This window comes from Garra rufa, chromosome 22, assembly GCF_049309525.1.
Source record: "Garra rufa chromosome 22, GarRuf1.0, whole genome shotgun sequence".
NCBI classification, from domain to species: domain Eukaryota; kingdom Metazoa; phylum Chordata; class Actinopteri; order Cypriniformes; family Cyprinidae; genus Garra; species Garra rufa.
This window is the reverse complement of record NC_133382.1, coordinates 6,213,703-6,226,083: the sequence shown is the minus strand read 5'-3', so window position 1 is coordinate 6,226,083 and position 12,381 is coordinate 6,213,703. Positions and strand designations below refer to the sequence as shown.

At 35.0% G+C, this 12,381-nt stretch overlaps 1 protein-coding gene and 1 long non-coding RNA gene across 2 annotated transcripts; both read left to right on the top strand.

Moving 5' to 3' along the window:
• Positions 1-3,558: 3,558 nt before the first annotated feature.
• Positions 3,559-4,766, top strand: LOC141298228 (uncharacterized). The gene is made up of 3 exons (XR_012341543.1): positions 3,559-4,318; positions 4,409-4,435; positions 4,610-4,766. It is a non-coding gene; the product is annotated as an uncharacterized lncRNA (long non-coding RNA).
• Positions 4,767-4,881: 115 nt separating this feature from the next.
• Positions 4,882-7,564, top strand: ca15b (carbonic anhydrase XVb). Its single transcript, XM_073828737.1, has 5 exons — positions 4,882-5,027; positions 5,098-5,178; positions 5,263-5,335; positions 5,610-5,773; positions 6,705-7,564. Exons 1-5 carry the CDS (start codon positions 4,902-4,904, stop codon positions 7,128-7,130), a joined length of 870 nt encoding a protein of 289 aa, XP_073684838.1. The 5' UTR covers positions 4,882-4,901; the 3' UTR covers positions 7,131-7,564.
• The last annotated feature ends 4,817 nt before the right edge of the window (positions 7,565-12,381 follow it).

The following is a 12,381-nucleotide window of genomic DNA, read 5'->3' as shown; positions in this document are numbered from 1 at the left end:
TGGCAGACTGCACCATTTCCGTTAAAAATCTTCGTTTGTGTTCTGCTGAGGAAACAAAGTCACCTACATCTTGGATGCCCTGGGGGTAAGCAGATAAACATCAATTTTTCATTTTTGGGTGAACTATCCCTTTAACAAAATAGCAACAAAGCATCTTTAAAAGCCCTCTTTTGTGCAGATCTACTTCTTTTTGTCACAAATTCAAATCTAAAGTTGGCAGTTTAACAGCTGAGCCCAAGCCTTTGTTACATATTTCAAAACACCACTTGCTAGTAACAAATGAACATTGAAAGTTTATTGTATTACTATATTAAAAGCTCACTGTATTATGAGAGAGAGATGGACTGGGCAAGAGTGATTGCCTGCATTCGATACAGCATTCATTCTTCAGATCCATCTCATGTTCATAATAATCGTTTGGTTAAATACCTGCTGAGGAACTTTGTCATAATGTTAATATCATAGACTATAAAAAATATGGACGTAGTGTCTGTGACATCACCCGTAGGTTTCTGAATAGCATTTTGGAAGCTCATCGTGGGCGGGAGTTGGCTGTCACCATCTTGGAATTGCATCATCGCGCGGCACTCCTGGATAATCTAAAATAGTCAAAGAGGCGGGACGTGGGTGGAGCTGGTTGCGGAAACCACCCCTGGTTAGCATGACAGTGGCAATCCCCCTGTCACTCAAGTGACCACACCCTTAATTATGCAGAACTTTAAGGCTTAATATAACTTAAATGGCTGAGTTATAAAAAAAAAATTCACCCCGTCACAGTTGGCAGGAAGGGCAAAATTAGCTATATAGATCAAAACCAGTTTTTGTACCAGGCTGTAAACATATTTTTTCTGCTGTAAAGTTGGGCATTTTAACATGAGTCTATGGGATTGATTCACTTTTGCAGCCAGTCTCTAGCGGCCAGTGGATGAATTCCAGTTTAAGTCACTTCCGTGTTGGTTTCAGTAGAGAGAGCAGGAGGATGCCGCTTGGTTAATATCCTTTCATCTGTTAAGGGTGATTTTGCTGCTCTGTGCATTTGTTCGCTGCGTGAAGCTGTTGTTGAAACAAAAAAATTACTCATGCTTATAGCGTTAACTTTTCAAAATAAAAGGTCTTTTGTCTCTCTGTCAATTGTTGCCATCTAATGGTGGAACATGTAACTAAAATCACCATCACGAACACACGCACTATTTCTCAATACTAAACACTATTATTAAATACTGTTATTTCTATAAAATATTATTTATTGAATAACAATATTTAATAAACAACAACAACAGCCATCATAAATGTTGCTAGGCAATTCAGTCAAAAGTACAAAGTCAGCACTCTGATATACAGCATTGAGTTTACATAAACATGAGACTTTGCCAAAACTATCTTTGCCAAGACTACTGTTAGATTTACCCATAAAAATGTATTTCATGTGTAACCACTACAGAGACAGAGCAAGTGGTAAATTCCAGAAGATCTAGCCGAGGTAAGGCGCCCTCGAGCAGGTTCGTGAGGGCAGAACGCCCGCTGACGCTCTGGAGGTCTCATATCCGAAAACGTCAATGCAAATTTTTAAATAGATGTTATCTTTTTTTTAACAAACTGCATACAAAAACAGGAGTATTTATAAAATTATACTGGATTGTGGTACTGATATCACTCTAATATCGCAATATATAGAGTTTTGATAATTATGGTTTACTTTCCTTTTCTTTTGACCTGTAAGTTTTCTGTTGCCAATGAGAAAGTCAAGGCTACCCGTGTTGCCCGTGTTATTCAATCAACTTTCTCCCCTATTCAGCTGTTTAAGCCATTACAGAATTACTGTATGCATGAGAGCTATAGGCCTCCTAGTGTCAGACTACATTGCCTGGGGCTCTAAACGGTAGACAGCCCTATAGAATGTAAGGGTGATTTGATTAGACATAACTCCACATAAAATTTTGGGCAAATGTTACTTTTAATACACTCTATAGGAGTCTGTAATGTACTGTGTTAATATATATTTTTTATATTTATTTTTGAACATGTATTATACTTCGAATTAAGGATTTTGTTATGTTTTATGGTTACAGGAAATGTCCATAATGGATAATGAGTCTCATTCACAAATTGCACAAATTTGTACATGAACTTAGGCACACATGCCAACTTCTTTCATGAGAATTTCTCTTGCATACAGATTTGAAATAATTCACTAAATGATTAGGGAATGAGACCCAATGTCCTGGTGGAAAATTACCAGTCCGTTTTTCATTATTTTGACAGATTTGGTACTTGTAGATGTTGAGCATGTTACAATACTTTATCTTCATAAGAAGGTAACTAATTATGTTGCATTGCTACATTTAATTTAAAGTTGCTTTAGTTTCCCTCACGTATCTGTCTGTGTCATATGGCTAGACCTACAGGAGTTTTTGTTTACATTTAAAAAGCTGTGGGAAAAAACAGTGTTTATCACCCCCAACATAGTTTGCATGCAATAAAAAAACATGACAATAAGGGCAAAGATCATTCAGTACAGTACCTGTAAGCTGGTCGTGCAAATCCACTGCTGCTCTGCGGTAAAACAAATGATGTTGTTATTTTCCATTGTCACAGGTTGGATGGAGAGCAAGCAAAGTTGAGGTAAGGAGTTATATCCAAATGGTAGAATGCCTTATATCTCCTTAAAGGGATGTTTGCTGATCCCCATTGACTTGCAAACTTAATATATTTATGTTTTCATACTATGGAAATCAACGGGGACCAGCAACTGCTTGATTACCCACATTTTGCAAAATAGCTTTTGTATTAAGCAGTTGAAAGAAATTCATACAGGTTTGGAAAATAATGAAAGAATTCTTATTTTTCAGTGTTCTGGCCCTTTAAGACCATCATGCCGCTCACTCTCGGCTCATTACAGTTTGCTTACAGATGCAACTACTCCACTGCTGAAGCCATATCATACACATCAAAATCGCAGGGTGGAAAGTAAGCCAATTTGGGCTGTTTTGCAACCTACAGATGTGTCAAACACAGAGAAATCCAACTGTGGATTACTTTAACCTTTGGATGCGTTCAGGGCTTTAATACTAAATAAGTTAGAATATTATTAAAATAAACCCTTGAACACAAATGAGCTATTCTTCACACACTCTTCTCCTTTATTCTGTTCTCCTCTCACGCCCGTCATAATAAAAGTCCTCACAACAATATCCAACAACACATTTTAACATTTATACCATATGTAGCTACATACAGTAGTCACCACTAATAAGCTACTAAATATATTGTAGTAGCCTACATTTTTGTACGATTTGTATCGTGAAAAGCGAATGAATGGATACTGCTAAATTAACATTGAATATTTAAATATCACATCAGCATCCATTTATTCAACATAAACTCTCTAGTTACACAACTTTGTTAAACTCTAGTTAAACTCTTACCCTAGCATGTTAGGTTGTTACCTCATATAAAGTTAATACTTCCAGATTAACCTAAATATTTTATCATTTTGTAAAATACACTACACAATCACTGTTTACTCAATACGCCCTTTATTTTAGGATGAATGCAGTTGTAAATACAGCATATTGTATGCATTTTTTCATTCATGTGTGCAATATTACTACATTTTAGAAATAAAATGTAACATTTAAAAGCAACACTTTAATTCCAGAATAATTAACCATTATCTGTTATCTATTTTCCCTCCAAAAATGGGGGAACTTTTAATGCTTAAATAGTTTTAATATCTATAGTACTTAAAATGGACTTTTTAAGTATTATAACTATAACTGTGAATATTTGGCAGTGACGCACCAGTTTTAATTAAGACCTGGAACCTGGGTTATAAACTGGCCATCAAACTACCTGTTTGAGGCTGGACTATGATTGCTGTCAGTCTAAACGATTCATCAAACACCTGAACCAAATAGGCCTTAATCACTGAAGTTACCACTTATCTCATTTTGCTGCCTTTCTCTGTACAGTTTAGGACTTATAAACCCTTCGTACAGCTAGTGGTTTTTAAACAAGGTTTTGCAGGTTCAATACAAGACTCTGGTTTTGGCTTTAGTAATTAAAAAAAAAAAGAAAAAAAATTCAAGTTTGTTCTTTATAAATATTTATTGGTCTAATAATGGTAAGTTTCTGTCTTTGCACTGAAAACTTGTGTATGTATAATATTAACTAACCTGAAAATAACAGAACTGGGCAGAGTGTTTGCATTACTTTTGCCGTTGTGTTTTTTTTTTTTTTTTTAAATAGACAAATGCTATCATAACCTTCCTCGCAGCTTGTCTGTTGCACATGGTTTGTAGTGAACCAACCTTAGTGTGTAAGTGTTTGTTATTTGGTTGCTTTTTTCATTTCCATGACTTCTGTTGCATGATTGTGTTTAACTTAATTTTTATGTGCCTTTTTGTAGCTTGGTGTTATCACAGCCCTTCATGCAGTAAGTAGGTTTTTGTCATGCTTTCAGAAAGAACATTAAACTCTAATGGTCACTTGATTACGTGATTTAATTGAGCCAAAGTATTTCACTGTTACTGTTAAGATCAGATTTGTTTTGGTTTTTGAGAGATGACTAACTGGGTGAGGATGTTTTAAAACATTTTCTGCATCTCAGGTGATGTCACTTGGCCCACACTCGTGGGAAAATACTGCAATGGCACTCAACAGTCTCCAATAAACATTGTAACTGCTAATGTCCAAGCTAACACTAATCTGACCTCTTTGACGTTCACTGGCTACAATGACAAAGCAGCCTTAACTGAGATTAAAAACACTGGCACGGCAAGTAAGTAGCTTAAAGTTTCTGTTCTGCTTTTGTGCAAAGAAAACTTACTGACTGGGAACAGAATGTTTAATTTGTGTTCTGGTTTTACACCTTAGTTCAAGTTACAATTGATCACAAAAAAATGCATGTGGAAGGAGGAGATCTGCCAGGCCTGTTTGCCAGTACACAGTTTCATCTTCACTGGGGCAATGGCAGTGCCACGCCTGGATCTGAACATGGTGTGAATGGCAAACGATTCCCTATGGAGGTATGACCATAACTTTACTTTTAATAAAGCTTTTGTTTTATCACTGGCCTAATAAAAGGATTTGTCTCAGTTGCATATCGTGAATAAGGCTGAACATAATGTCAGTGTGTCTGGAGATTCAGCATTGGCAGTTCTTGGTGTCTTCATAGAGGTATATTGTCTTTTCCTCCCCAATATTTGGAAAATTTATGACCATATATTTCAAATGAGTGTTTCAATTGTAATTCTCCAACAGGCATCTAATGACACTGGGAAACCAGAGAGCTGGAAGACCTTAACGTCTTATCTTACAAAAATTGCCAATGCAGGTTTGGACATGATTTTACAGTATGAGTAAAGAAGTGGTTGCATATGTTGGTACATGCTTAAAAATAAAGGTGCTTAAAGGTTCTTCACATCGACGGCATGGAGGAACCATTTTTGGTTCCACAAACTGGTTATGCTACAAGGAACCTTTTGTGAAACCGAAAGCTTCAGCGGTTAAGGGTTCTTTATGGAGCCATTTAGATAAAGGTTCTTCTGCTACATTGTGAAGCACCTTTTATTTTTAAGAATGTAAGCGACATTTATGTGTTGTCTCAGGTGATCAAGCACGCATTTATGATAGCATCTCCATGGATGACTTGCTTCCTGGAGTGGACAGGACTAAATATTACCGTTATATTGGCTCTTTGACCACACCAAACTGCGATGAAGGGGTGATTTGGACCATCTTTAAAGACCCCATCAAAGTCAGCTGGGATTTGGTGAGTCTAAAAGCTATGCAGTTTAAAAAAAAATAAGGCCTACACTTAAGCTTTATGTATTTGAATTGCACACTTGTATCACGATTTGGTCAGTTATCCGGGTGCGAGATGCACGGCCATATTGGTGATCCTCTGATTCAAATAACCGCATGGATTGTATGTTAATGCACTACTGAATAGGTTGTTTCTGCTAATTTATGCTTTCTAAACCACAGGCAAAAATGTGTGGAAGCAGTTAAGTCATATAGGGGGCTTTGTAAGTAGGAAAGGGTGCAGTATTTTAACAAACTAAAGTTAATGGGTGGTGAAGATATTAGCAGTATTAAGATATTAGCCTAATATTTCACCTTCCTGACCGAGAATTCTAAGAACTAGCTCAAATGTTGTCCGGATTCTTGCCCTGGAAATTCTGGCTCCGCTTGGCCAACCACAAACGCGTGTCTTTTCTTTGACTTGTATCTTTTGGAAACCTATAGTACTTTTGTTTTTTCCCCGGTTCAACCGACAGCCCAAAACATTACAATAATTGATCATTTTCAGCAGCAATCCGCAAAATGTTAGTTTCGTTCGGTGCCTTTTTAAAAAATAAACATTCAGTGACTCCATATGGCCTGTTGATGTCGTGAAAAGGCTCTATAAACTGAATGTTTTAAAATAACCTGATATTTCTAAACAAACCTAGTTTTCATATTAATTTCTAGCTAGCTGAATCTGCATTGTTCCATAGTTGTACCATGTTCTACAAATTAACCATGCTGCTTAAATGTTTTCAGAATCAACAGATTTAAATTATTCCAAATTTAAAAACCAATGCTTATTAAACTCCATGCATGTCAGATGTTAAATCTTAAATTTAGGCCTGAATCTTTAAATGCAAAGGAGAAATGTGTATTTTATATGTATATTTATTTTACCCACCCCTTTTATACAGATTGACCTCTTCACAACATTGGTCTACATCAACAAGACCACCAACTCTCCCCTAATGACCAACACATTCAGAGGTGTTCAGCCAATCAACGGCAGGGTAGTGATGTCACAGGTAGCCGGTCCCAAAACAACCCGCCTTGTAAAGCCGACATCCAGTACCGAGACAACTGGCCGTGTAGGTCTCAGAAATACCAGCCTTATAAAGCCGACATCCAGTACCGAAACAACTGGCCTTGTAGGTCTCAGAAATACCAGCCTTACGAAGCCAACATCCGGTACTAAAACTACTGGCCTTCTAACACCAACATCAGGTATCAAAACTACTAGTCTTCTAAAGCCAACCTCAGCCACAACAAACCTATCCCAGGCTGCCTTTTTGCCTGTTCTCAGTGTTGTACTCCTTTACTGCATCTTACCTTTGTTGTAATACTAGTCCACAAAATATTGGGATTAATAATCTGACAGCACTCTATGTGATTGTATAAATATTCTATTTAATGTTACAGCTTATGTAAAAAAAAAAAAAAAAAAAGAAGTGTCTTTGTCAAATTTTAGCTGGTTTAATGTTATTTCTGTCTAGTTTCCTCACCCTCAGCTTGTTTCCTGCAACTGTTTCTACCAGGTTGTGGAAGGTCCTAAACATTTGGTTGTAGTGCTGGGTATGTTTTATAAAGGTGTTAATTTGTTTGATTTGCATGCACTGTTTTGAAAACATTTAAGTTGCTTGTGGTTTTAGCGTAAATGCACGTATTTTAGGACAACTGAAGTTTGAAGTGACACTATTTCTATTCAACTGAATGTAGGCAACATGCTGAGGGTGAAGGACATGTCATCGATTTGCCTATGTGGGTTTTATAATGCTTAAGGAGATTAGCAAGATTAATAAAAAAAAAAAAAAAACTGTATCTGCTGCTTTTGACTTCTCACAGTTGTGTGGTTTTTTTTTTTTTTTAAACCGTAGTTTTCCACTCACTGTAAAGGTTGGGTTTGTTTCAATGCATGTACAAGAGGTTTGTGTCCTTTATCGTTGTCTGCTGTGCCACGACGTGAATGTTTGTCAAAATGCTGCAGTACATTCAACCAGTCACTTTCATTGTGACTTACTCATTTAAATTTTTCAATAAAATCATTAAATGTATCTTGTACAACATGTGTCCTTCTCAATTGTTTTACAGCGGGCAAATTCCATATTTTGCTATTAATCTTTTTGTAGAACTGGGTATCAAAAGCTTCTAGCTCTATCACTTTTCATTAATACCTAAAAAAAAAGTTTAAGTAGTTAATTTTCTGGGTAAAACACTGATTTGATTCTGGCATGCAAATATCTTAAATGAATGACCAGTAAAATTGGAACATCTACAGAGTCTCAATACTGTCTTTTGTGCATTCAGAAATGAAGAGAAATGTGACCCTGGATAACAACTAGTCATAAGTGACACGGATATATTTATAGAAATGGCCAACAAAATATTGTACGGTAAAAATTAGTTCCTTTATGCCAAAAACTGTTAAAATATTATGTTCCATGAGTTTGCATTAGCCTAGAAACCAGAAAATAATGGGTCTTCACATTTCTGGGTCCTCAGCTTATTCTCATGCTAGATTTATGATATTCATTGTTTGGAATGGGTTTTATCTTGATGTCTAGGACAACATTTTAACATCTGGATTGACAAGAGCGGGCATTGAATGAATAGTTGAGAACTCAAAAGATTAAATTTCTCTCCCTGTGACTCATATGTGACATCCTGACGAGAACTTTCTTTGCCAGCGGATGTTCCCTAGGGCCCTTCAATCACTGCGGATCGAAACTCGTTCCAAATGATTGCTCTAAGAGGAAAATGATTCAAACATATGGGCATGTGTTTTTTCCACACAATAACGTTGGCAATGTCCCCAGTGATGTCTTTTGTATGACTTTGTAGTTAATACAGTACTACCTCCTTTGAGTGTTAGTTACACAAAATATTGACTGATATCGGTCAACAAAGGACGCTGAATGTGCAACCAGTATAAAATATTTTGAATTCAGTTAGGTTAACAGATTTTGAATATTTGAAATATATTTAAATATCTGGAATCTGAGTGTGCAAAAAAATCAAAATCAAATAAATATTGAGAAAATCACCTCTAAAGTTGTCCAGATGAAGTCCTTAGCATTGCATATTACTAATCAAAAATACAATTTTGATATATTTCTGGCAGAAAATTGACACATCTTCAAGGAAAATGATCTTTATTTAATGATTTTTTTATTTAATGGATAATTTTGACACATACAATATATTTTTCCTCAACATAAGATCTTGTGTTCATGTTACCAAAAGGTTCATACTATGTCTTTTCTGACATTCCCATGAAATATGGCGTGGCAACCAACAAATCTGAGTGAACTGATCCTGTTTCTTCAGGGTATCATAGCATGCATTTTTTCAATACTGTACATTGTGCCACTTTTGTAAAAAAAAAAAAAAGCTGGAACCAACTTATTTTCATGACTCTTAGTTCTGTAACTGATCTTGAAAGCCTGCATTCTTCCAATACAGATTTTACATCTCTGAAAAGGGAAATTTGGCATCAATAATGCACAGGTTGCTCTTTTCAATGCAGTTAGAATGAATGGAGACTAAAGCTTTCAAGCTTCCAAACCATAAAAGTAGCACACACAAGATTCATTCACTAGATTCAGGCTAAAATATAATAAAGAGTTTTTCATTTATAATATTGAAATAGCCATCTTGTCTGAATCAGTAGAGAAACATGCACAGATCAAACCAGCAAAAACGGTCCAAAACAGCTCTAAAATTTTTGATGTGAGATGACAACAGGGGATGGACTTTTGACTGAAGGAAGCGTTATTGATTATCATGCAAATGAAGCAAGTTAATAAATTAATGACTCTACTGATTAATATATAAAAAAAGTTCACAACTGGAACAGTGGATGTGAATAAAAAGAATCGTTCACTTATGAAAAACAATGCTGTGATGTCATTGATGTTGTACACTCTTAAAAATAAAGGTGCTTCACGATGCCATAGAAGAACCTATTTTTGTCTAAATGGTTCCTCAAAGAACCTTTAACATCTGAAGAACTTCTCTGTTCCGCAAAAGGTTCTTTGTGGTGAAAGAAGGTTCTTCAGATTATAAAAAGGTAAGAATGAGATTGTTCTTTAAAAATCCTTTGACTGAATGGTTCTTTGTGGAGCCAAAAATGGTTCTTTTAATGGCATTGCCGTGAAGAACCTTTTAAAGCACCTTTATTTTTAAAAGTGTATTCATGTTGCCAAAACGTATACTATATGTTGATTCTGACATTCCCATTAAATAATATGACGTTGTAACTGACAAAACTGAGTGAACTGATCCTGTTTCTTCAGGGTATCATAGCATGATGCTTAGTTCCATTAAAATATCTTGAGCATCTACATTTTTTCAATACTGTACATTCTGCCACTTTTGTAAAATACAAAAAAAACAAAAACTTATTTTCATGACTCTTAGTTCTGTAGCTGATCCTGAAAGCCTACATTCTTCCAATACAGATTTTACACCTCTGCAAAGGAAATTTTGCATTAATAATGCACAGGTTGCTCTTCTCCATGCAGTTAGAATGAATGGAGACTAAAGCTTTCAAGCTTAGAATTCATAAAAGTAGCACACAAGATTTGTTCACTATATTCTGGCTAAAATAAAGAGTTCTTCATCTATAATATTGAAATAGTCATCTTGTCTGAATCAGTAGAGAATTATGCACAGATCAAACAAGCAAAGCAGTCCAAAACAGCTCTAAACAATATGTTGGTGGATTTTGAAGTGAGACAACAACACAAAAATGAATTAGTTTTTTTTTTTTTTTTCCCACAAACATGCAGATTTTAATTTCACAATACGTTAACTGATGGACTGGAGTGGTGTGGATTACTTGTGGATTATTGTGATGTTTTTATCAGCTGTTCGGACTCTCATTCTGACGACACCCATTCACTGCAGAGAATCCATTGGAGAGCAAGTAATGCAATGCTGCTTTTCTTCAAATCTGTTCTGGTACAGAAACAAATGGCATATGCCAGACGGCAGCATGTTACTCTCCAAGTTTACAAGTCCTAGTGGAACAGAACCTAATACAACCTTTGTAAGCAGAACAATAAATGTCTGATCATTGTGAGACTGCTATCTATATCAGATCACTGATAAGTCTGAAATATCATGATTATATAATATAAGGTTAATATGAATGATCTGGAAATGGTTTTGCAGGTGCAGTACAATGCTGCTGCATTAAAACACAGCTTGTATTTCAAGTTGCACAGTGGATTTCTTTGTGTGAAGTTTCACGTATATGTTCTTATTTGAAATTTGAGCCTATTAAATAAACCATAAACGTCACAATTTAAGAACAAAGATGGGATTTACTGCCAGTTGTTATGAGATTATACGTTGAAGTGAGTATTTCCGACATTAAATTGTAGTGTTACGCATTTCCTTTTCTGAAAGGTATCTGAAATATAATCAAGGGAGTGTGAAATCCAGAGGGCCTGAGGACTGTTGAGTGCTTCTACACAGACAACTAAAGGATCAGCTTCCATTTCAAAGTGGAGAAAGGGACAAACTGTTCTATTACCTGCTTTCAGGTGACATAAATGTGGGTGTAAACTACTGTCACACTTGATCTTTTGTCTAGTTCTTTATTGTTAAATGGATTGTGTTCATTGTTCGAAAATGCTTTCATAAGATTAATCAAATAGTTCTTTCATCGTATGGATAGCGTGAAATGTCTGTAATGTGATATTAGTACTTGCAATAACACTGATCTTCAAATGAAACATGATCTTATTACAGCACTGTTGGGTAATGTAACAAATACAAGTTACAATATAAAAAAAGATCATAACAATAATAACAATCCTTAATTATAATTATAATGACCTTGACAGAGTTCAAGCGAAATTTAAACCATAAAACATTTTTGTTACTTGAAATGTAAACACTAACTGAACTATTTTTTTTTTTTTTACTTTTTATAGACATTACAATTAAACTAAATTAATAAAAATTGTGTAGACATAAAACAATCTAGTAAAAATTACAAAAAGGCACAACAGAATAACTAAAGCTTTAAATAAAATTTAATTCAAAATATTAACAAAAATATTAATATCACTCTCTACTAAAATAACACTGGGCCATATGTGACCCGGGTCCACAAAGTCATAAGTGTCATTTATTTTTTATTTTTTATTTTTTATTGAGATTCATACATTATCCGGAATCTGAATAAATAAGCTTTCTATTGATGCATGGTTTGTTAGGATAGGACCATATTTAGCCAAGATACAACTGTTTGAAAATCTGGAGGGTGCAAAAAATCTAAATATTGAGAAAATCACATTTAAAGCTGTCCAAAGAAGTTCTTAGCCAGGCATATTACTAAATAAAAGTTAAGTTTTGATATATTTACAGTAGGAAATGTACAAAATATCTTCATGAAACATGATCTTTACTTAACATCCTAATGATTTTTGGCATAAAAGAAAAATCAATCATCTTGACCCATACAATGTCTTTTTGGCTATTGCTACAAATATACCTGGTTTTCTATGGTCACATATATAGTCTAAAAAATACATAAAATGCTTATAATTAAACAAGTATTTATACAATTTTATGTAACTGTTT